Genomic DNA, 23,223 nt, shown 5'->3' on the forward strand with positions numbered 1-23,223 from the left:
ATTTGGTAAAAAAAAAAAAAGGAAGGAACGAAGACGGAGGGAGGGAGGAAAGAAGAGAGGAAGGAAAGGAAGGGAGGGAGGGAGGGAGGGAGGGAGGAAAGAAGGAAGGAAAAAAAAGAGTAACTCCTAGACATAGAACCTAAGAGGTTTTATAGTTATTCCACGGAGGTGTAATCATCTTGTCTAAATTTTTTACACTGTTCATAAGACCATCCTTCTACTTTTTACCCCAGGGGTTACAAACCAAACGCTTGCAGGAACCAGTCAGGGACAGTGAATGTACACAGCAGCCTGGAGGAACTAGTGAGCACACATCCCACCTAAAGGGCAGTCAAGTTTTATTCCAACACACCTACACTCACACAGAAGCCCTGACTCGTGTCACTTTGACCAAGGCCAAAATCAGTCCACCAGCCCCTCGGTGTTTGCTATTACATAGAGAAAGATCCCTAACTGTTCACAAATTATTAGATGCAATATCTTTTTAAAATCTATTTTGTAATGTAAAGTATGAAGACTTTTTGAAGTTCTTATTCTTGAAGAAAATTGCCATTTTAAGATGCTGTTCTATAAATATATTCTAGAAAGGGAATTTTTAGAGAAATATAGTTCTTCATACGCTAATTAAAAGGGACAAACACCAGTTATTTTTTTCCTCCCAAATTAAATGCAGCCTTTCATGCATTTCTCCAGGGTGGTTTCCTTTTACTACCTAGCAGATATAGGAAAATAATACATGGAGTATGTCAGATCTGGTCTCTGTTTAAATAAACTCTCTGCCCTTGGGGGGAAAAAAGATGCAAAGGAATGAGTAATGCATTAACTTTCTGTGCATTCTTTGAAATGCCCTCCCACACCAAAACTATTATTTATCCAAATCATATAAAAATATATTTTCTGTTTGCAGTACATCTGTACATTCATGTTGAAGGCATCTGATTATACAAAAATGTTACTAGTGCCCCGATTCTAATTGTAACAATTATGATTTGCTTTATTACTTGATTTTTAGGTTTATAGGACTCTTCTCCTCCCCAATATTAGCTTAAAAGTTGAAATCATTTTAGAACCTTTACGTGAAGAAATGTTATTTCTCTCAAACCAACAAGAATGAATCAATTTCAGAAAACAGTGATAACTAAAGTCATTATGGGTTCAACAAAAACAGTTCATGCTAAATTCACCTGAGTTTAAATAGAGTGATAGAATTGCATAATTGTGGAATATATAGTTTTGGTAAAGAATCTGCTAAAATATTTCTTTATAAATTTATGAACAAGATGGAAAAAAATGTGGGATAGGTGACAATAAGATTAGGATAGTAAGGGCATACCTGGTCAACCCACCATACACAAAGAACTTCATGACTGATATGAAACTGGAGAGGTTAAAGGAATGAAAGCATCTCTTGGAATGTGTGCAAGGCTCTGTTTGGTTGCTTCCCCTGTTTTGTGCTGCCTTTCAATATCTCTTAACCAAAAACTAGGAAAAGTCCTAGAAGTCAGTTGGGCTTTTCAAATGTCTGAATGTCACATGTTTAATACACTGAATGAAGTTCTTGAGTTTCAAAATGATCTAAACAAACCAGGGCCAATACCACAAATAAATGCTTGACAAGGCTAAACATGTATTTCTGCATCTGAGTTCAAAATTAAATCAACTGCCTAATCATACAACAGAGAAATCACGTGACAATTCTTCAGAAGGAACAAAGAGTTATACCTTGATTCCAGGTTCATCTTAGATTGCAATGGTTTTGCAAGGGCACAAGGGAGAAGAAGCAACATGCGTTTCAGTGTCTGACCAGTCTCCAGGCTCTGATGCTTCTAAGCTGTATGATCCCAGAACTTCATCTAAGTCTTAATTTCCTCCTTTATAAAATGGCAGTAATAATTATTTCTTAAGGAGTAATAAGGACGAAATGACATAGTAAGTATAATAATAGTATTAATAACAACGATGGTAATATCTGTCACTTATTTGAATCACTACCTGCTAGATATTGTGCTAAGTATTCTACATGCATTATCTGTATTCTAAAATAGTGTCTGGTACACAGTAGGTTTCTAATAAACCATGGTTCTTATTATTAACTAGTTGGCCTTCCAGCATTATCTAGGAGAATCATTCACAAACAGTTAATTAAAACATCTCCACAGTTCCTTACTCTAGACCCTAGAGTCTAGAATCCATAGCTGCCGCATAGACTTTTGCCCTTGTGAGGACCAGTTCTATGACAAGGCATGTCTATGATTCACCAACTTTTAAAACTAGAGCTTGTGTGACACAGGCTACGTTTTGTGTCACATTATTCCAAACAGAGCCTCAAAAATGTGTTGAAACTTGAGTGATGTTGTAACAGTACATCAAACTTTAATTTTATTTCTTGGCTAAGAAATGCTACCATGGCATATGATGGGCTACTCTAATTAGGAGAAATTAAACAGACTTAGAGACCTCTAGAAGAGGGTAGCTGGGATTACGAGGGCTCTAAAACCATGATTTTTAGGATGAATAGTTGAAAGACTATGAATGTTCAGTCTGTGCAGAAGATTAGGGGGTGGGAGGTTTGAGGAAAACGGACGCTCTCTTCAAATGTGTAAAATGATTCCCTGTGGAATCATGAATAGATATAGGATGAAGGGGCTCAGGAGAAGTAACCTAAGAACGATGAGACGACCAACAATAGAACCAACCACAGGAAGTTACAGAAAGTTCTACATCACTGGAAATGGTTCAGCAAAGGCCGAACAATCTAGGACTGTTAGAGAAGAAAGGCCTCCCACCTGCAGTATAATGTTAGATCGCAGGTCTCAAACTAGCAGCCCATAGACAAACAGACAACATGTTAAAGTTGCCCTCACTTAGTGTTTTCCTTCTAATCTGAGTTAAGTGTATTTTCAAATTTGAAAGATATCATTAAAACTCCCTATTTTCAGCTTCCCTTGAAAATCAGAAGATATGGGAATACTCCAGCCACAAAATGACCATCAGTTGAAGTCTGCTTTAGACAGCCTCTACCATACTCTATGACTGACACCACTGGTTTCCATATCTCCTTGGGACTCCTGAATTAAACGATCTCTGGAGTTTCTTCGACCATCAAGATTCTCTAACTCCTGTGACAAGGCGAGAGAGAGTCATGGGCATATACACAGTAACAAACGCAGTAAGGTAGATAGCTAGTGGGAAGCAGCCGCATGGCACAGGGATATTGGCTCGGTGCTTTGTGACAGCCTGGAGGGGTGGGATGGGGAGGGTGGGAGGGAGGGAGACACAACAGGGAAGACATATGGGAACATATGTTTATGTATGACTGATTCACTTTGTTATAAAGCAGAAACTAACACACCATTGTAAAGCAATTATACCCCAATAAAGATGTTAAAAAAAAAAAAAAAAAAAAAAAAAGATTCTCTAACTCAAATGGAAAGAATGCTGGGTGTAGAGGCAGAAGGTCCATATGTAAGTCCAACCTGACTTTTTGTCCTTGGACAACCTGCTTGAAATCTCTGATCCTCTTTTTTTCTAATCAGGGGACAATGCTTTTTCGAATCATCTCATAGGACTGCACTTAAGGATGATGTGAAATCATTTCTGCAAGCAATGCTGAAGTGTTTGCAAAGGTAAAATATTACCACCAAACACACAGGATGGTTTATTTATTCATTTCTAGGATAGAATAATATGGCTTCAGATATTCTCTTAAAATAAAAACAGGTATGATGAATGTTTGAAATACCTATATTTTGAAAGAACACAGAGGAAATTACAGAAGGCCTGATGAAACTATTAAAAATCTAGCAGTGAATTGGGTGTGTGTGTTTAACACCTTTATCCCTGAGATGAATCAAGTGTATGAATTTAATATATTTTATATGACCTTTATAACACTTCACCTCCAAGAGCTTAGCAACTCTGCTTTTTAAAAATTAGACTAGTGTATATATATATATATATATATATATATATACTATAGATATATATAAATACATACATATATATGGAAAGGAAGGTAGGACCCTATGGAAATTTCCAGAAAGTTCAAGTTTGAAGACACAGAGAAAATGACACCACTCCTGAATGACTCATCCCAATCGCTGTACACATTCACGCACTTGATAATTACAAAACTCTGCATTTTCTCATATATGATTTGAGATTGGGGTTGTCAAAGAATCGTTGGAGGGAGGGTACTAGAAGAAGTAAAGGACTGAGCTAAAGAGTTAGAATGTAAGACGCTTGACATTCAGATCACGGATGTGGTGCAGTTGTTGCAGAGGACAAGATGTAGCACAGTGGTTCCCAAAGTGTGACCCTCAGGTCAGGAGCAGCAGGATCACTCTGAACTTGTTAGAAATGAAAATTCTCCAGCCCCACCCCAGACTTACTGAGTCATAACTCTAGGGTGGGGGACCCAGGACTCTATTTTAAAAAGTCCCCAAGGTGATTGTGATGGACACCAAAATTTAAGAATCATAAGCCTAGGGCATGGCTAGGGTAGTAGTGAGATAAAGTAGGATGGAGAACAAGATTCACTGAAGGAGGAGAATTCAAGGAATTGACTGGGATAATGAGGAAATTATCTACAATGGAGACTGTAATCATTAAGAATTATGACCAGGGCTTCCCTGGTGGCGCAGTGGTTAAGTCCGCCTGCCGATGCAGGGGACACGGGTTTGTGCCCCGGTCCAGGAAGATCCCACATGCTGCGGAGCGGCCGGGCCCGAGAGCCATGGCCGCTGAGCCTGCGCGTCCGGAGCCTGTGCTCCGCAACGGGAGAGGCCACAACAGTGAGAGGCCCACATACCGCGAAAAAAAAAAAAAAAAGAAGAAGAATTATGACCAGAGTAGTATTGAAGAAAGAGAGCAAACACAGGAGTGAAAATCTTTAAGAACATTGAGGCCATGGCCTGGGAGTTAGTGGATGACCATAACAAGGGAGAGTAGCTGGTAATATAGTTGGATGTTTCAAATTTCAAATCAAATAGCACATGGAAAGGCACTGTGGCAGGAAGGAGCAAGAGACTGAAAAACACAAAGGTCAGCATGACCAGTGAGGGGTGGCTGGTGGTGTGAGATAAGGTGGAGAGGCAGGAAAAGGATATGATTCTTACCCTAAGACCTAATGAGAATAGCAGAATAATTTTAAGGTGGCCCAAAGTACCAGAATCAGACTTGCCTTTTTTAAGAGGTTCTTCGGGCAACCATGCGCAGACAAAGACTAATGGTCAGGCTGTAAAGTTGTTTAGGAATGTTAAGAGTCTGGTTGACTAGAGACAGGGTGAAATATGTAGAGATGTCAAGGATAATTCTGGGTTTCTCGTTGGCACAACTGGTACGATTTTATCAAGATAAGGAAGTAGGGAGTAACATCAGTAAGCTAGGGAAAAACTCTAAGGCTTCTGATAAAAATTATCTTATTATATAACCTTATAACACGGAGTACGATGAGTGCTATAATTCCACGAGAGCTACCTTATGTTAATGGTAAACTGTGAAGCCAACAGGCTGAGGTTCAAATCCCAGCTCTAGCACTCTGTAGCTGGCAACTCGTGAGCAAGTCGTTAACCATCTCATCTTTCAAATGAAAATAATAAGGCTTACTTCATAACTGACAATAAAAGGTCCCTACTCCCCAAGGAAAAGACGGAATGTTCTGCAGCCCCCATCAGAGGGAACTGGTTTAAAGCTCATACAAATAGATCCATGGCAGTTTTGCACTAGTACACAAGCTTCTAAAAAGCCAGTTAATCAGTCAGAGTCCCTCCATCTGAAAGTCAGTCAGTCAATTCCAGTAACCACACTTCCACAGGTAAAGGGCAGCTAAATTCCTAAACCCTTTGCTTCCAAAAGGCGGGCAATCCCAGAATTCCATTTACCATACTCCTTTCTGATTCCATCCTGCTGCCTCCCCCTGAAGAAGAAACCACTATCATCCACATCTTGAACTTTGTTTACATTTCTTTCCTTTAAAAAAATAAAAATAACTTTAGTGTTGTTTGTTTTGAAGAAAACGCAAACATGTTCTTATAAATAAGCTAATTTTATTCAATATTTTCATATTCATTTCTACGTTAGTATACAATATGTATATTCATAACTCACTCATTTCCTCTGCCGTATAATGCATTGCATAAATATTCTACAACTTATTTACTCAACTCTCCTATTGATGGACATTTTGCTTATTCCCATTTTCTTGCTGTTATAAACAATGCTTTTATGAATATTCTGGTATGTGTCAACTGCGACACGTGCAAAATATCTGGAGGATATATATATATATGTATACACACACGCACATACACACACACACACACACACACACACACACACACACACATGAATGGAAGTGCTGAGTCATAATATAAGCCAATGTTTAACGTCACAAGAAAATGCAGCAACATAATCCTAAATGATGGCATTCCCCAAATCAATGTATCACAATTCTCTCCAACACTTCATGTTCTTCAGACTTCTTAATCTGTTCTAATCTAGCAAATATAAATGAGATCTAAGTGATGTTTCACTTTGCATTTCCCCAGTTACTAATGAGGTCATGCAACTCATCATATGCGTACTGGTTATACGTTCTTTTCTTTTTGGGGTAACTCCTGTTGAAGCCCTTTTGCCCATTTTTCCATTAGGTTGTTTATCTTTTTCTTCTTTCATTGTAGCTTTTATATATTCTAGTCACAACTTTTTCAATATTTACATGTTTTTCAAAAAAAATTTTGGTTCATGGCTTATCTCTATATATCTTTTGAAGAACAAAATATAAACAAAGGATCTGTAAAGTCAATGATTTCCTTTGAAATGTCTCATTAAAATTGACAAGCTTCTAATTAGATTGATGATATGCACGCTTGTATTTTAAATAATTTCCTTTTATTCCTTTAAAGAGACATACCAAATTTATTTTTTATTCTATATGTGATCATTCCAATATGTGAAAATCTCAGGGGTTTCGGTCTGCTTTCTGTTTTGTTTTCCCTCTTATTTCTCTGACTGAAAATGGTTGGTTTTCTTGTGTATTTTTACCATCTTTGATTGTGGGATCATTTTTTTTTTTATCTTCCCTGTGGGATTCCTGTAGTCCCAAATAGGGTATACTTTTCTCTAAAGAGGAACGGTGGATGCTCTCACTGGAAGACAAGGGAGGCTACCAACCTAGGACCACTTGGTCCCCTTCCTTCCAGGTCCTAATATTATGCGGGAGCCAGGTTCGGCTTCCTTACCTTCTAGTTTACAACTGGCTTACTCAAGGCTGATCCTCAGAAATACAGCGGTATGAGTATCACACACACAATAATTTTGGTCTTTCTTACTTGCTCCTTGCTCAGTACTTCTCACTTGGGTTTCAGTTCAACGTTTATTGTTTTCTTTGGGGACAGTGGTTGGGTACATGGAGGGCTGGAGATTTCCCTTACTTGCATTGAAACCTAGGTTTATCCATGATCTAGGGGCTTTGTAGCCTTGAAGTAGCCCACATCAAGTGACAGTATAAAATAATCATTTTTAATTTATTGTTGTTAGAGTTCACTGTATGTAATCATTGCCATATAAAACTGCCCACTTTCCTATTTTACAGTGGTTCTCTGAAGACATGTTGGAAATGTCACCCAATTATATTGCTCCTAGCTGATTACTTCCTTCTCTGAATCCTAGTGGATTCACTGTCTATAGCATCCAGTTTCTTAATTATGTGCAATAGTTTACCACTCTCAATCTGCTCTGGGTAAATACATGCTGTTTCTAGGTTTTCCGAGGACAGAAAGCATTGTCTTTACTTGTCTTTTATTCTCCCAAGACCCCAAGTACAAAAGGCCCTCGACCAAAAAATAATTGTTGGTAATTTCCTTGTGTAAAAATTTTCATACAATTGAATTAAAAATAGAATTCTTGACAACAAAACCCAAAAGAGATACAATTATAGACCTACTCTTTTCCAAACTAATTCATCCGTTTATCACAAGTAAACTCAATGATGAGAAATAATAAATACTCAATACCCTTCCTAAAACTACAATTTAAGCTGCTTTTGCAAAAAAGGAAAGAAGAGCTAGGAAGAGAAATGCTATCATCACTGCCTTGAAGGAAGATGAAACACTTCTTTTTGCATACAATAAACTGCATTTGTTTCTGTATGAATCTCTCTCTCTCTCTCTCTCTCTCTCTCTCTCTCTCTCTCTCACACACACACACACACACACACACACACACACACACACACACACACACACATATTCTTAAACAAGAGAGGGGAACCAGAAGTATATTTCCTCCTCCAGATTTCAAAACCAAAACAGACCTAACGATACAAGCACGACCCCTTGGTGAATAAAATTATAAAGAGTCTAGCTACTCAGGACCAATTTGTAATCAGAGCATCAAGCCATACTGTACAAAAATGTCAATTCTGGCGCAGCCTTGATGAGCTAAGACTGAACACACGGGCCAGTTTATCATATTGTCCTGACTGTTCTCTTTTAAAGCTGGCAGGCCCAATTTGAGTACAAAAAGGATTTCAGTTTGAGTGATCTTGCATCTGAAAAAGAACCCACCCAGACTGACAATGTTTTTGTTCCTATTTTTTTCTTAAGAGAAATAAATGCACAGAAAACATCCAATATAAATATTTTCTCAAAATCAAATGGTTCTGTAAAACACTCTTCACTATGCTGTATACAAACAAAAAGCTAGGAGTTAAGAGATACTTTTGTTGTTAAAAATATGTGTTGTTCAAGACAATGTATTAAAACATTTCAAGCATTTTGATACAGTCTCCCTTTATTTCTTTTAGCTAGTGGGGGTAACACTGAGACAATCACACCAAAAGCTTCATTAAGGTAGGATGGGGAGGGCAGAATTGGCTGCTACTAATTCTCTGTGCTGTTTAATTTCATTCTACTTCCATCCAAACAACTGATTTTAAAAAGAAAAAACCTATAACTTTGAGTACAGAGTAAAATTTCCTCCCCACTTTGGCTGGTATGGAATTTCCCAGCTGATAACTTAAAACTTGCTTCTTTCAGAAATTTCACTGCCTTCCCTGCCTACCAATCAGGATGGAGCTGCCTGTCTCTTCCATTATTTCTCACCATCCAAATTAGTGAGTTCACTTTCTAATTTGTTCATTTATTCAAGTGGATGTTCCTTCATTGAACACTTGTTTCCTGGGTATACTTTCATGCTCCCTTCAAATTCACTAGGACAACAGGCGGGAGAGTTTCACTGAAAAATCCTGGACTCTGTAAAGTAAAATCTATTTTCTCATACTCTGGAAATAGTCATATAGCCTTCTTTAAAACTTCTGCAGAAACCTAGCTGAGGCAGATTAGGTGGAATTTTGTTGTTGTTAACACGCCTATACATTGGCCTTAAACCAGCTTTTTCCTAGGAATCAACATGTGCTACTGTATTCCTCTACTTCAAGCACTACTAGCTTCCTTGCTGGTTCTCGACGGTGAAACACACAGTCCCACCTCAAGCCCTTTGTACGTGTTCTCCCTTCTGCATGGAATGATCTTGTAGCAGATACCTCCGAGACAGCATGTGGCCGAAGTCTCAATAACACACAAGTGTTTGGGGTGAATAAATGCTGTTTGGGGTAAATAAATGGTGCCTCCAGATTCAGGAACAGGAAGTATTGTCTTTATTTGCCCCTTCTTTTCCCAGGATCAGATAAAAAGACAAAAGATCCTCAGCAAATACCTGTTGGTAGTTCATTGTATGGAAAAGTCCCACATGTCCTTCCTTTTCCTCCCCCTCCCCCCCACACACAGAGGCAGGTTGGCTCCGGAGTTTAGATTCTTAATCATTACACTTTACCACAGCGAAGTAAATCCCAGCACATCCATACGATGGCACATTATGCAGCTCAGAAAAACAGAGAGGCAGCTCAATATAAACTTATGTTAACTACCCCTAAGATGCGCCATTTAAATTAAAAAAAAAAAAGGTATAGCATATCTGGCATTTGTGTGAAAGAAACAAAAACAGGCGATCTGTCCCCATATATGGCAGGGAAAAAGCAGAAGACTCAGACAACACAGCTGTACTAAGAAAGGGGGAACTGGGGACCGGGATCAGGGATGGAAGAATTTTTGGTTTTGTTTTTCTTTTACCCAATTTGCGCTGCTTGGATTTTTACCATTCATAAGCAGTGATAAATAAATTAAAATTTACCATTTTTAAAAATTCTGCCCTCCCCCCCAACGCCGTCCCAATAGTTATCAGAGTTTCCAGAAAGGGTTCTTTCTATACCAAGTATGGAAAAACCAGACTGTCACTGGTGCTTGAATTAATGCCTTTAAACATAAGAGTAATGCCCCCTGGACTGTGAAAGGGGAAGTGGTCCAGAGAGAAACAGGTATAGGAATAAAGGACACCCAGGTTGGCATCAGTGCTTCTTCCATCCTCCAGGATCTTATCCCCAGGCATTTGATCAAAAAAAGTCTGTAGAGCCCCACAGAGGAGTCACAGGGCCCTTACCACTGTTCCTGCCCCTCCACAGAGCCTCTCAACCACAGGCACCCTCCAGCAAACCTATACATTACAAATCAACTCTGGCACTCAAATCTTACCAAAAAAAAAAAAAAAATTCTACATGAAGGGAATGGAAGTCAAGGCCAAGTAAAAGGCAGAGATGATGAGCAACCAATGGCAACAATCTGCTGTCAGACTGAATCTAATAATGGCCCAGAGTCCACAATCAAAGATGCGTTTGCTCATAGGTGTGGAGCCTGGGTCTAAGGCTGGTTCAGCTACTAGCTGCCATGGGATCTTGGACAAAGGAAAACTTTGGCTTCACTCCCCACAAGCTTCACTCTATGCATCTCTAAAAGTCCATAGGAGCAGATTCAGTCGGTGCTTTTCAGATTGTGTGTTTCACTCCGTTAGAGTCATGAAACAAAAGTTGTGGGTCATACCATAATTTTTATAAATGAACTAGAGAATGGAAAGATATTACCCAAAGTAAAAAGGGGTAAATATTATTTTTTGAAACTTCTGTTTTAATTATATGTGTGACTAAGTTGTGGATATGTGGACGTGTATACGGTGGGTAACAGAATACAGCAGAACAGGAAATGTCAGTAAAGAGCCTACAGCAAGAGTAAAAATTACTTTTTTAAAACTTTTGTGTCAGTTGTGTGTGTGGATATGTACTAGGTAAGGATGTAAAATATGTTTTTTAATGTACATTATAGTCATTTGAAAGCTGCAGGACAAGATATTCCCTAAGCATCTTTCAAGCTCAGAGTTTTATAAGTCAATTGGAGACAGTATTACCTACCAAAGTTTGAAAATAAGGAAAGTCTGAATTTAAAGCCCTGTTCTGCTAGTTACAGCAGCAGGGATTTGGTTCAAGTTAGCTTTCCAAGACTCTATTTCCTTCCCTTTCTCTAAAGATCCTACTTGGAGACTTGGATGTCTGGGAACAGGGAAAAGGAAGGAGATTTTCCCTTTCCTCCTGCCCTTCTGCATTGCTTCTCATTATTTTTTCTAGCTCAGGATATTACGTTTTTTGTGTGTTATTTTTTTTTTCACTATTCTGGGTTTATCCCACCCCCACTTTTCAACATATTTGTCATCTCTATGGTAATATCATAATTCCCCTACCCATAACTATAACATTAGGTTACTGGGCGTACAAGAGGAGAAAATACATGTGAGAACTTAGAACCATGTTGGCACATAGTAGGTCCTCAATAAAGGCAAACATTAACAGTAGCAGGAGAAGTAGTAGTAGGCGGTGTCCTGATACTGCTGGTAGTCCTGGTAGTATTTACCCTTAATGCTTGTCAAAATGCCTCCATCAAATGAGAATTATAGGGTGAGATGTTAGGTCTAGAGAGCTAAAGTAGCTAATTGATATCTTACACAGGAAGTTTTGCATTTTAATAGAGGACCATAGAAAACCCAAATTATTTCAAGTCCCAAGGAATTACCCTTTAGTGGAGGAACTTCAGGCACCCAGACAAGCTAGAGAAGGGAGCAATTCATTCTGCTGGTAAAGGTACAAAGAGAGGTGCCTCTCCCTCGCACCCAGCCGTTGGACACCAAACCAAAAATAGCACCAATAATCTCAGACCGATGATGGTTGAGAGGCAAAGAGAATTCTTAACTGTGCCTTCTCTCCTTGAATAATCACAGTCTTGTTACTTTGGGTTGATCTGGCAAGCCTTTCGGGAGGCAGGGAAGGCGCTGTGTTGAGACATTTCTACTGCTTTGTCGGCACTGATTATAATGTTTCCAAAGGATCATCCACAATATATCGCACCAATGATCTGTGTCTTACTGTCTCCACAATATTGATACCATGTGATAAAGATCTGTGTGTTGACGATATCAGAGTACACTGCACACATTTCTGTGTTTGAAGATGTATTTAAGCTGGTCTATTTAGTCAGATTCCAAGGCACCCCAGAGGTAGACAGAAGGGTCCCAAGGTGACTGCTTCCCATCTAAAAAAAAGCATTAAAAAGGAAAGGGAGCTTGAGCTGAACCTCAGTTTTGCCAACAAACCTGTGCCAGGGGCTTGGCAATGAACTTCCATACATCCCTATGTCTCCTTGAAATACCACACTCAAGAACATCAAAGAAAGATTTCTGTCAAGTCATGTTTCCTTATTTGGAAAGTAGACTGGGAATCCCAGAAACCCGTAAGACCTTGCCAACAACGTAGGACCCGCCAAGATGCTCTCTCACAAACTTCTCTGACACTTTGGGTTTCCCCTAGTAGCAAATCATTTAGTCCTGCTTCCCTCCTTCTCAGCACAGCTTTATCTTGGAATTGTGCAGAGTCCAGGCTACATACATGCACAGGGCTTGCAAGCATGCTTTCAAAGCAAAAAAGTAGCTCACCACTGATGTGTTCATCACTCTCAGCTGTGCACTGAGAATCCTGGGCAAGCAGCCAGAAACCTCTGGCTCTCACACTGGCTCTGGCACTCACTTGCTGGGTGACCTTGGGCAAGTCTCTTTCCTTCTCTGAGTCTCAATTTTCTCACCTCTTGTACAAGCTGGTAGAACTAGATTATCTCTAACCTTGGTTCTAACTCCAGGAGCCTATTAATTTTTTTTTTTTTTTTTTTGGTACGCAGGCCTCTCACTGTTGTGGCCTCTCACTGTTGTGGCCTCTCCCGTTGCGGAGCAACAGGCTCCGGACGCGCAGGCTCAGCGGCCATGGCTCAGGGGCGCAGCCGCTCCGCGGCACGTGGGATCTTCCCGGGCCGGGGCACGAACCTGTGTCCCCTGCATTGGCAGGCGGACTCTCAACCACTGCGCCACCAGGGAAGCCCGCCTATTAATTTTTAAAACTTTTGGGCTGAGGAACAAAAGTGCCTTTCTGAGCAACTAATTAAATGTACAGATAAAATCACATTAACTTATAAATCAGAATGTCCCTTCTAATTACATCTTAAGCAACATCACGATGGAATTTGCCTAAAGCTACCAACATAGTTAGTCAACAACTACTGATACCATTACATCCAAGCTACCAACATAGTTAGTCAACAACTACTGATACCATTACATCCGTCTTCCATCTAAAGAACTAAAGCCTCTGGGGACACATTATACAGCAAAGTTTTCAATTCCAATGTTTGGATGTTCTCCTTTTAGAGTTTGAGAACAATGAACACTTTTTCTCAAACCCTTAGAATTAGCTTAAAGCTTCAACTGGTCATTTAAAAGAATTTTGTAAGTTTTCTATAGGTCACATACTGTCCTGGGCACTGTGGCTATACCTTCAGTTAAGACCAGGTCCATGATCTCAAGAAACTTATATACATACAGACTGAGTAGCAGATATAAAGAAATAAATGGATACATATTATAGTGTAAGTGAAGGAACATATCATAAAGACATCTAATTCAGCCCTTGAAGAGTCAAGCAGAATTTTTCCCAAAGAAACAGTATCTATGCTGAGACTTTAAAAACAGGTAGAAGTTATCCAAGCAAAAGTAGCAGGGGATGGATCCATGAACACTCTTCCCAATTGCTGGAAAAAGCAAAAGCAAGTATCTGGAGGTGATTTAACCACTTAAAAATTATCCCCCCAAATTCAAAAGATCCCCACCTACAATAGTTCTATTTGACACTCTCCTAATGGGTTTCATTAAAATACAAACCAGAGTATGTTTCTGTCTTAACATGTAAGGAAGGAACTCCCTTCCTTACTCATATCAATGTAACAGTAAGCGTCAGGAGAATTTTAAAGGGCAGATCTGAATGGCAAGTCTGAGTCCGTTACTTAGGATCTGGGTGACCTGGGCAAACTGCTTAACTTCTGTGATGTCAGTTTTATCCTCGATTTAATGGAGCCTGAAACATGACATCTGTTTCATAAATACTAGGTAAGACGTGAGTCCTCACCACGTGCCAGACTTGGGCTTAGCACTTCAGTCACTGACCAAGGTAAGTCCTGGCAGCATACACAGAAGGGACATCTTGTTATCATCTTCAACGTCCAGGTGAAGAAACGGAGACGTGGGCAAGTTTAATAACCAGACCAAGGTTATAACAGCTAGCAAAGTGGAAGCAGGCCTTTACCTCTAATTGTCTACATTCAGAGCCCAAGTCTTAACCACTCAGAGTGTTTCCTTCTACCTTCTAATTTCTCCACTGCCAGCCATGCCAGAAAAGTAGGTTTGACCCACTGAAGTAGCCAAAAAAATTCCCAGCCTAATTAAAGATGCAGACATTGTAAATGTAAGTTACTCCTCGGTTTGCCTTCCACTCACAAATGGCTGTGGTTGTTTAAAACACATGTATCGCACAGTTGCCTATCAATGCCACCTGAGCTCAATTACCACCCCTGACTAAGAGGCCAGGCCTAAAAGCAACAGATTCAGAAAATCAATTTGGACCTGAAAAGGGAAAGATGGCGAACAGTTCGCCGGACAAGATGTCTGGCCCCTTTGGCCACTTTTCAATGAAACAGCAGGGAAAAGATGTTGAGATCACCGAGAAAACAATTTAAGTGGGCTAGAAAGAGCGTGGGAGTGATGGCAACTTGTCACCTGCAGAAGGAGGCCCTGACATATTCTGAGGGACTCAAAAGCATAATAACGAAGGGGAGGAAAGGGGCTTTTCTTACCCCACAGCTAGATCCACTAAATTGGGAGACGGAGCCTGACACTTTGACCCAGGAGCACGTTGGCCTGGCTCACAGTGTCATTTTGTGTCAAGTGTTAGCACAAACATTGACGCTGATGCGTTGAAGAGCATCTGATGCTTCCTTACACACTTTCCAACCAGGCACAGGAAAAACCGAGTCTAGCAAACATCTCTGTGAGGGCTACACCTCTCAAAGAGCTTGCAAAGTTGCCTCTAGGTTGACCAGCTTCTTTCCTTACCCGTGGTACATCAGCATGGGTTGCAGCAGGCAGAGAGTATACTACTGTGTGTGTGTGTGTGTGTGTGTGTGTGTGTGTGTGTGTGTGTGTGTGTGTGTGTGTGTGTGTGTGTGTGTGTGTGTGTGCGCGCGCGCGCTGCTAGAAGCGGGAGGGGCTTGGAGTTCTCCTCTTGAAGCTGTTGGAGAGGGATCCACAGCATCGGATGCCAAAAGCTAGAGAATAACTGGGGCAAATGGTAAGAGGCAGAGGCAGACTGGAGGAAAGGACTAAAAATACAGATTTCTGGGCTCTCTGCCCAAAGGTTTTGATTCAGTAAGTCTCTAGTGGGGTCCAGGCACTTGTATTTTGATTAAGATGCTCATTTGCCCTCGAGGATCAGCCTGATGTGACAACTACTGGTGTAGTGGGGAGAAGGCTAGACTGAGACTCAAGATAGCAGGGCCCTGGTCCCAGTTCAGACACCTACTGGTTGTAGGATCTCTGGCAAGTCACTTTTCAGTTCTTAAGCTGCTTTTCATTATCATCAATTGATAAAGTGAGGAGAGAGAGTGCTTGGGAAAGATCTCCATCAGTCTAGAATGGAGTACTGGGACTAGCAACCAGCATGGTATGTAATTAGGACCTTAAACCCTGGAGTCAACCAGACCTGGGTTCACATTTCAGCACTGCTGCTTTCCAGGTGCCGAGCCACAGACAACTTCTCTGGGACAAGTCAAGTGGCAGTTTCCTCAACTACAAAACGCGGACGATAGTAACAGTGCCTATGGCATAGATCTTTGTGACTGTTGAACAGGCAGTGTACAAAGAACACCCAGGACGGTGCCCTGCCGTGTGCCCAGTACCTGTTGGTTGTGAACACCCCTGACAAGGTCAACCAGAAGAGCTGTCTGCTGTCCCCTGGAGCTACTGTGATTCATGAGGTTCAGGGAAAGGTAACCCTGGCTGAGCAATCCTCGGGCTTGTCCTTTTATCAAGAGAAATGCACAAGAAAAGTTTTTCTGGGGAGGATGGGATACCAGAGCGAGACGTGAAACTATCTCTCTTAAGAGGAAATATGGGAACAAATTAGAGAGGGGTGTTATACCATCTATACCATGTTTATCAAAGTGTGGCTCAGGGATTCCCTGCTTTAGAATCAATGTGGCACTCATTAAATTAGCACATTCCTGTCCCTACTGGGGAAGTGGGTCCAGTATTGTGCTTTTCTCAGAAGCTACCCTGAAGATGCTTCCTTAAACAAGGTGTAGAGAATCACTGGCAAATACTATTAATGAAAGAGCCCCCCGCCCCCTCAATTCTCCAGCCCTGTGTTTACCCAGAAAAAAAAAAAAAACAAAACGAAACAGTGAAGGCAAATGAACTTGTGCATCTGTGCATTTACCAAGAATCTAAACTTCTTTTGCTCTTGTCATCTCCAGTGCAGCTGGGTTCCAAGCGGGTATTCAACTTCTGCAGAATGCACGACTCCCCAGAGAAACAAACACTAACCCAGGTTTGGCTACTTAAGGATGTGGATTATGTCAACTTCTTTGGAATGACTGTGGTTTATAAAACTTAAATGCAAAAAGCAAGTGCCTCCAGGGAGGTCAGCTCAGCGCTGTGTCCCCCTAGAGGGGGTGGGGTAGGGAGGGTGGGAGGGAGACGCAAGAGGGAGGGGATGTCTGTATATGTGTAGCTGATTCACTGTTATACAGCAGAAACTAACACACCATTGTAAAGCAATTACACTCCAATAAGGATGTTAAAAAAAAAGTGCCTCCTGCTTCCTCTATTCTCCACCCTTCCTCTCCTCCCCACCCGACTTCTTTACCGTGTTCCCATTCCTTCCCCTTTATGCTTCCTTTGCTTACACTCTTCTTTTCTTCGGAAATCTTTTCCTTTACGTCCCTTACTTCCACTTCTCTCTCTCTCTCCTCACTCCTCTTATGCTTTGCCCCATCTACCCTATACCTTTCCTTCTCCATCTCTTTCCCTCTCTCGTTTTGCCTCTCTATATGTTTCTCTCTCTCATTCCTCCCTTGTTCTGCCTCTGTGTGTCTCTCTCTGTCCCCTCACTCCCCCTTCTCTTCTTTCTCTGACTCTGTACCTCTCTTTGTCCTTCGGTCCTCTATTGTACACAATACCTTGCTGCGCATACCTCTTCTTGACGCCCCAGCTCCTGGCTCCCCTCCCAACAAGAAACCTCCAGGAGACAGGCTTCTGGCTAGGCATGCATGCTCGCCCTGTGAAATCAGCCATCACCCTCTACAAGTCAAGGGGCTCACTCTGCTTACAAAGTCTTGGTGACCTGCTGCCAGAGGCCCAGAGTGAGGAGAAGAACTCCTGGGAAGAGAGACGAAATGGGGGCTGGAAAGATGCAGCAGCAATTACAGAGTGGAAACAGCAGGGCTAAACTGCTCTAGTACCCAGAACCTCCCCTGAAGGAGAAACTGCTGGACCAAGCACAAGCAGTGGAGGGTTCTTTTGCGTTTTGAGTGTCCATCACTTCATTTCCATAGTACAAACATCTCGGGGGCAGGCAGTGGAGTGGCGGCACCAAGGGGGGTGTTGGGAAAGCTTTAGCACCTCAGAATCTCCACCGATCTTCTCAAGGCCAATCAACCTCCACAAAATACAAAATCTGAGTTAAAAGTGAGTGTCTACTACGCATCCTGCCTCCAGACAACTCCCCTCCCCCCAGCTGCTGTCCCATCTTCCAACCTGACACCCACCTCTAAGTATCTCCTTTATAGACAGAAAGGCTTCTGCCTTGAGCAGAGATAACTGTCCCCAATCTACAAATGAGCAAACTGAGGGATGGAAAAGTCACTCGGCTGACTCTGGAAGACACTATAATACTTCGGGCTGCCACCGCTTTCAGGGCCCCGAGTATTTTGCACACTCAAATCACCGGAAGGATGGTGCATTCAGAAGAAACTTTTGCAAAGTGCTGCCACCTCCTCTCCCAGTTCGAATCTCCGAGGGTGGGTGCAGAACGTTGTCTCTCTCTATTCTCTTTCCGTCCAGCTCTCAAACTCGACCTGTCCCCACGCTTACCGGCGCACACCACCTGTACACACCCTTCCCACCCACCCCAGCCCCTCCATCTGAGTCTTAGGATACAAGTGCAGGAGGGAGGTGAAGAAGAATAAACTCGTGCACGGCCCGGGTGCTTCGGCAACTCCCCTCCCCTTGAGGGAGTATAGAGGAGCAAAATGCTAAGGTTTGGCTCGGTGCCCAGCCTAGGGAGCTGGAATACCCGCCGCCAGGGACCACGAAGAAGGCCGGGCTCGCATCCGAGGACCAGCCAAGTACGCGTCGCCCCAGCTGAATGGGCCCCTCAGTGCCTGCAAGTTGAAACCTCAGTCAGGCACACAATGAGGCCGCTGTTTTCCGACAGGAGGCATTCGGATGCCTTATACACTCACCCCAAATCGGGCCTGAGAGCAGAGAGCGCATTTCCTTACCCATGTTCAGATGCGCCCCTTGAAGCAGCAGCCTGGGCCCCGCGGAGGGAGCGGCTCCCCTCCCCCGCGCCCGGCCACAGGAAGCCCGCGCAGGCCACCTGTTGGACTCTGTCCGGCGGTCCCAGATCTTGCGCCCCCAAACCCGCACCGCGGAGCGGGGCACCCAGGGTACCCTACCCGTCAGCGACAGAAAAATTTCACTCGCGCCTTCTCCTGTGGCTACCTTTCCCACTCCCAATCACACACATACACAGTTCCTTAATATCCCAGCAGTCGCCTCTCTTTAATGAAGCACGCTTAGCCTCCCCTAGGGCCCAGGGCTGCCCACGGTCTCCGAGAGCGCCCAGGTGGCTGCGGATCTCTAAGCGCACACGGTGAGTGCCTGTTTAATGCGCGGGCGGCTGAAAAGCCCCAAATGGCACACTGATTGGGGAACAGTCAGTGGCCTGCTCTAGGGAGCCCCATTTCTCCTTGGCAAGCGGGAGAGGTCTCCCTCTTTGGTTTAGAAATGAAGGAATTCGGGGAAGCCCCGAAGGCAATCGGCTTGAGAGAACCAATGTTGCGTTTCGCTGCCAAATCCCAGGATAGGTGCAAGGAGGCAACTTTCTCGTGTCTCCCTGCCATCTCTGCAAGCAACTAGATAGGGGTAAACGGCGCCGCCTCGACCGACTACTTACCCCTGGGTATGGACGCTGCCGGCGCAGGAGACCTCAGCAGACCCGCGCGCGCGGAATCCGCGAAACGCCTTGGTGTCTCGCTCCTCTCCTGGGCCACGCGGCGAAGGCTACGCGCTCCAAGCCGGGCAGCCGAGGGCTGTGGATCCCATGGGTGGCGAGTTGGCAGAAGGCGCGCCGCCCGGCTGGGGGCGCATCGCTCCTAGGGCTGGCGGAGGCTGCGGCGGGGAGAGGGGCTCCCGGGGAAGTTGGCGACGCTGGGGGCTGACTTCGGACTTCGCGCTCGCTTCGGCTCGAGCGGCCGGGCGCGTCCTCCAGGATAAACAGGGACTCGCCCGCGGAATGGGGGCCGGCTGCGGGAAACCTCCGCTGGCCGCCGCCTAGAAAGAGTGCGGCGGCATCGCTGCCTGGAACCCCCAGCTGCGGCTGGAGCCGAGAGCGAGTGAGGGCGCCGGGCTGCCTCCTCCTGGCTGCCGGCGCCCCTTTTTCAGAGTCCTGCTCGACCCAGCCCGCCGCGCCCTTCCTTCTGTCCGTGTCCTCCCCTCCGCTGCTTCACCGGCTCTCGGGGCTCGTGGGGCTGGGCTCCGGGCAGAGGCTGAGCGGAAGGCGGCCGCAGAGCCCGCAGCATGGAAGGGCAATCTCGCCGTCTCGAGCTCGGGCTCGGGCTCCGGCAGCGGCAGCAGCTGCCGCTGCCTCCCGCGCGCCCACGTGCCGGAGCCCCGGTGTGCGCGCTTCGGCCGCGGGGCTGGAGGGAGGAAGCGAGGGCGAGCGGCGGATGTGGGTGGCGGGGAGAGTCTGCACGGCGGCGCAGCTGAGGGGAAGCTGCCGAGAGGCTCCCGAGGGCACGGGGCTCCTCGTCTTGCAGCTCCGGGAAGACTCGTGTGGAAGGCTCCCCAGCTCCCGCCTCCCTTTGCAGAGCGGAGGGAGCCTGAGTGAAACCTGGAGCTGGGGGGTGGGGGGGGGCGGCGGCGCTCCACTCCACAGGATCAGCTGCGAGCAGCGGCTGGAGGCGGCTACGTGTCTCCGCCAAAGGGACGGGTTCCAAGTATCCTTGAACCCCGGCACATCTACCCCGAGAAGAATGGGGTACAGAAACCCCGAGTGAGAGAGTACGCCTGTTCCGGCGTGCCCCGCCTTCCTCCCAGGCTAAGCACTTTCCCCGTTAACCAACAGACTCCAAGGTGCTCCTCCTTCCAGAGAGAAAGGAGTTGTCTTGCAATACGGGCCTGACCACCTCCAATCAATTGACAAATAATTAGTGAGACTCACTTTGAGCGATGCCGGGCAATGCTTTGGATCATGGGGCCCTCCCTGGTTGGAAGTTGGGTCGTGTTCTCTGTTCTACGTGCCCTTAGGCGGGCCCTCCGTGGGCCTCATTGCTCCAACCATAAAATGAGGTTCCTTCCTGATAGGGGTAAGAAAGACAAACACATTTGAGAATTTTTAAATTAGAAAATACTTCAAAACATGGATAATAGTCCAATACTAACGAGACGTATGATTAAAATAAGGAAAATTATCACAGAAAAATCGAAAATGAGATCTCTAAAACTGAGAAACCAACAAAATGTGCGTATCACTGGGCACACGTGCAGTCACTTGGAGATCTTAGGCTCCAATCTTCTCGTTATCTTAGTGGGGAAATAGAGGCTCAGAGAAGACAAATGGCCTGTCCAAGGTTACACAATCCGATTTGCTTTAGGTTAGTCTTAACGGCCAAACCTTTGCTTTTTCTGCCACACACCAGTACACGAATTATGTTCAGCATTGTTGTGCTGAGACATAGCAAAAGGGAAGAGAGATTCATTCCCTCTGAGGTTTCTCAAAAAAGGCTTTGAGAAAAGTGGAATTTAAGCTAACTTCTAAAGAGTAGGCAGGATTCAGATAAGTGGAAAGGCGAGATCATTCAAGGGGAGGGAGAGAGGTCACTAAAAGATGAAGAAGGACATGTTACAGCAGCAGCAAACAAGTTTGGCAGGAGCAGAGTGCTTGCCTAGGCGATGGGGAGCCATTAAAGGTGTTTTAGCAGTAAAAGAAAATAATGAAAGCTTTGTTTTAGGATGATCAATATGGCCTGGTATAGGATGGATTAGGAGGTGAAGAGATGAGGGAGGAGGAAGGAAGAAAGGAAAGGAATTGCAGGCCGAGAAAACCTTTAGGAGGTCAAGGCAGCTATCAGGTGCAGGTGATGGAAGCCTGATGAAATGTAGGGGCAGGTAAAGGTGAAATAAATGAAACTTTTCCTCTCCTTGCTGTTAAAAGCCTGCTTTATAGGAAGCACTCTGCTGTTAATTGCAGGGGACACTAGGGAATGGCACATGTGCTTGAGACATCATGGGAAACTGGGGGCTAATCCTCAGAGACAGCAGTGGAGCTTTTCACAATAACCGATCTGAAGCTTATCTGGTCCCTTGGTTTAGGGAGCTGGACAGCAACAGACTTAGGAAAAGAACGGACTAAGGATTTCTATCAATCTACCAAAAGCGAAAACCAGAAAGAGAAGGGAAAATCTTGTTTTCTTTTATTCCTTGGAGGCTCTTGAGGTCACCAATGAATGGCTTCAGTGGCTTCCTCAGGTCCTCCCACTGGAAATTGTCTTTCTAACACTGGATCTCCTTATGTGGACCAGCAGTAACAGCATCACCGGGGAGCTCACCAGAAAGAGAATCCGAGGCCACACCATACACCAACTGAATCAGAACTTTCATCTTAACAAGATTCCTAGGTGATTTATATGCACATTAAGTCTGAGAAGCATTTCTCTACCTGGTCATGTCTTAAACTACTGTTCTTCAAACTAGCACATAGTAAAAACAAACAAACAAAAAATCATATATATGGCACCGTGGCTATACACACACACACTTACTTATAAGTGAAATAAAAGTTTCACAAAACAACACATATCCTTACTGTGTGATTCACTTCAATATTTCCTATTCAATTTATTTTATTTTTTAAAAAAGCTGGTTATGACTTACTTGATTGATTCCATGACCTAGTAGTGGACTGCAATTTGTGGTTTGAAATATATTGAGCTGTGCTATTAATTCTTTTTGCCTTGAGTTTTGGTTGTATGTTTGTGTATCTCTTCCACTAGACTGCAAGTTCCTTGAGGGCAAGTTTTAGATTTTTTTTTATCATTGAAATCTAGGTCAGAGGTTGACAGAGGGTTTTCTATGTAGTAGCAACTCAGTAAATATTCGAGGAGACAATCAATGAATGAATGTATAAATGGATGGGAGCCAGAGATTGGGGGGAAGGCTGGGGGAAGAAGGGAGAGAAGCTTGGAATGTAGGAAAGGATTAAGCTAAGAAAATGTTTATCCAAAACTCCAATTCCCTGAAGCAATATCAATGGACTATAAAGAGAAAAAGTCATTTCTAAAACAACCATGCATTCCAAATGTTCCACTGTCAGCCAGAATCTTATTTTCCAATAGAGTTCACCTTTATTGCTTCACAAAATTCCAAACTTTGGGGACTTGGTTATGATGGAAAACAGCTGAATAGCTAATGCAGATTATTAGACGAGGAAAGGAAATGAAGAGGTGGCAAAGACCAGTGAGTTCAAACCTGACACAAAAAGAGGAAAGCTTCCAGAATCTTGTCTTCCTGGGACGCAGGCCACTGACCAAGGGGAGGAAAGAACTAGGGCTAATTACTTGGATTGAGGCAGATTTTGTCTGACTACATGGGATACTTGGCAATTACAGGTTTCCAAATTCAAAATAG

General features: G+C 43.7%; 1 protein-coding gene across 1 annotated transcript in view; it reads right to left on the reverse strand.

Moving 5' to 3' along the window:
* The window catches only part of SGCD (sarcoglycan delta), a 1,599,257-nt gene that overhangs the window by 1,020,301 nt on the left and 555,733 nt on the right, over positions 1-23,223 (reverse strand). The window contains exon 5 of the mRNA XM_060008456.1: positions 20,759-20,894. Within this exon, the coding sequence (XP_059864439.1) occupies positions 20,759-20,790 (32 nt within the window). The 5' untranslated portion in view covers positions 20,791-20,894. The remainder of the gene's footprint in view (positions 1-20,758; positions 20,895-23,223) is intronic.

The sequence above is a fragment of the Delphinus delphis genome, chromosome 3, assembly GCF_949987515.2.
Source record: "Delphinus delphis chromosome 3, mDelDel1.2, whole genome shotgun sequence".
In the NCBI taxonomy this organism is placed as follows: domain Eukaryota; kingdom Metazoa; phylum Chordata; class Mammalia; order Artiodactyla; family Delphinidae; genus Delphinus; species Delphinus delphis.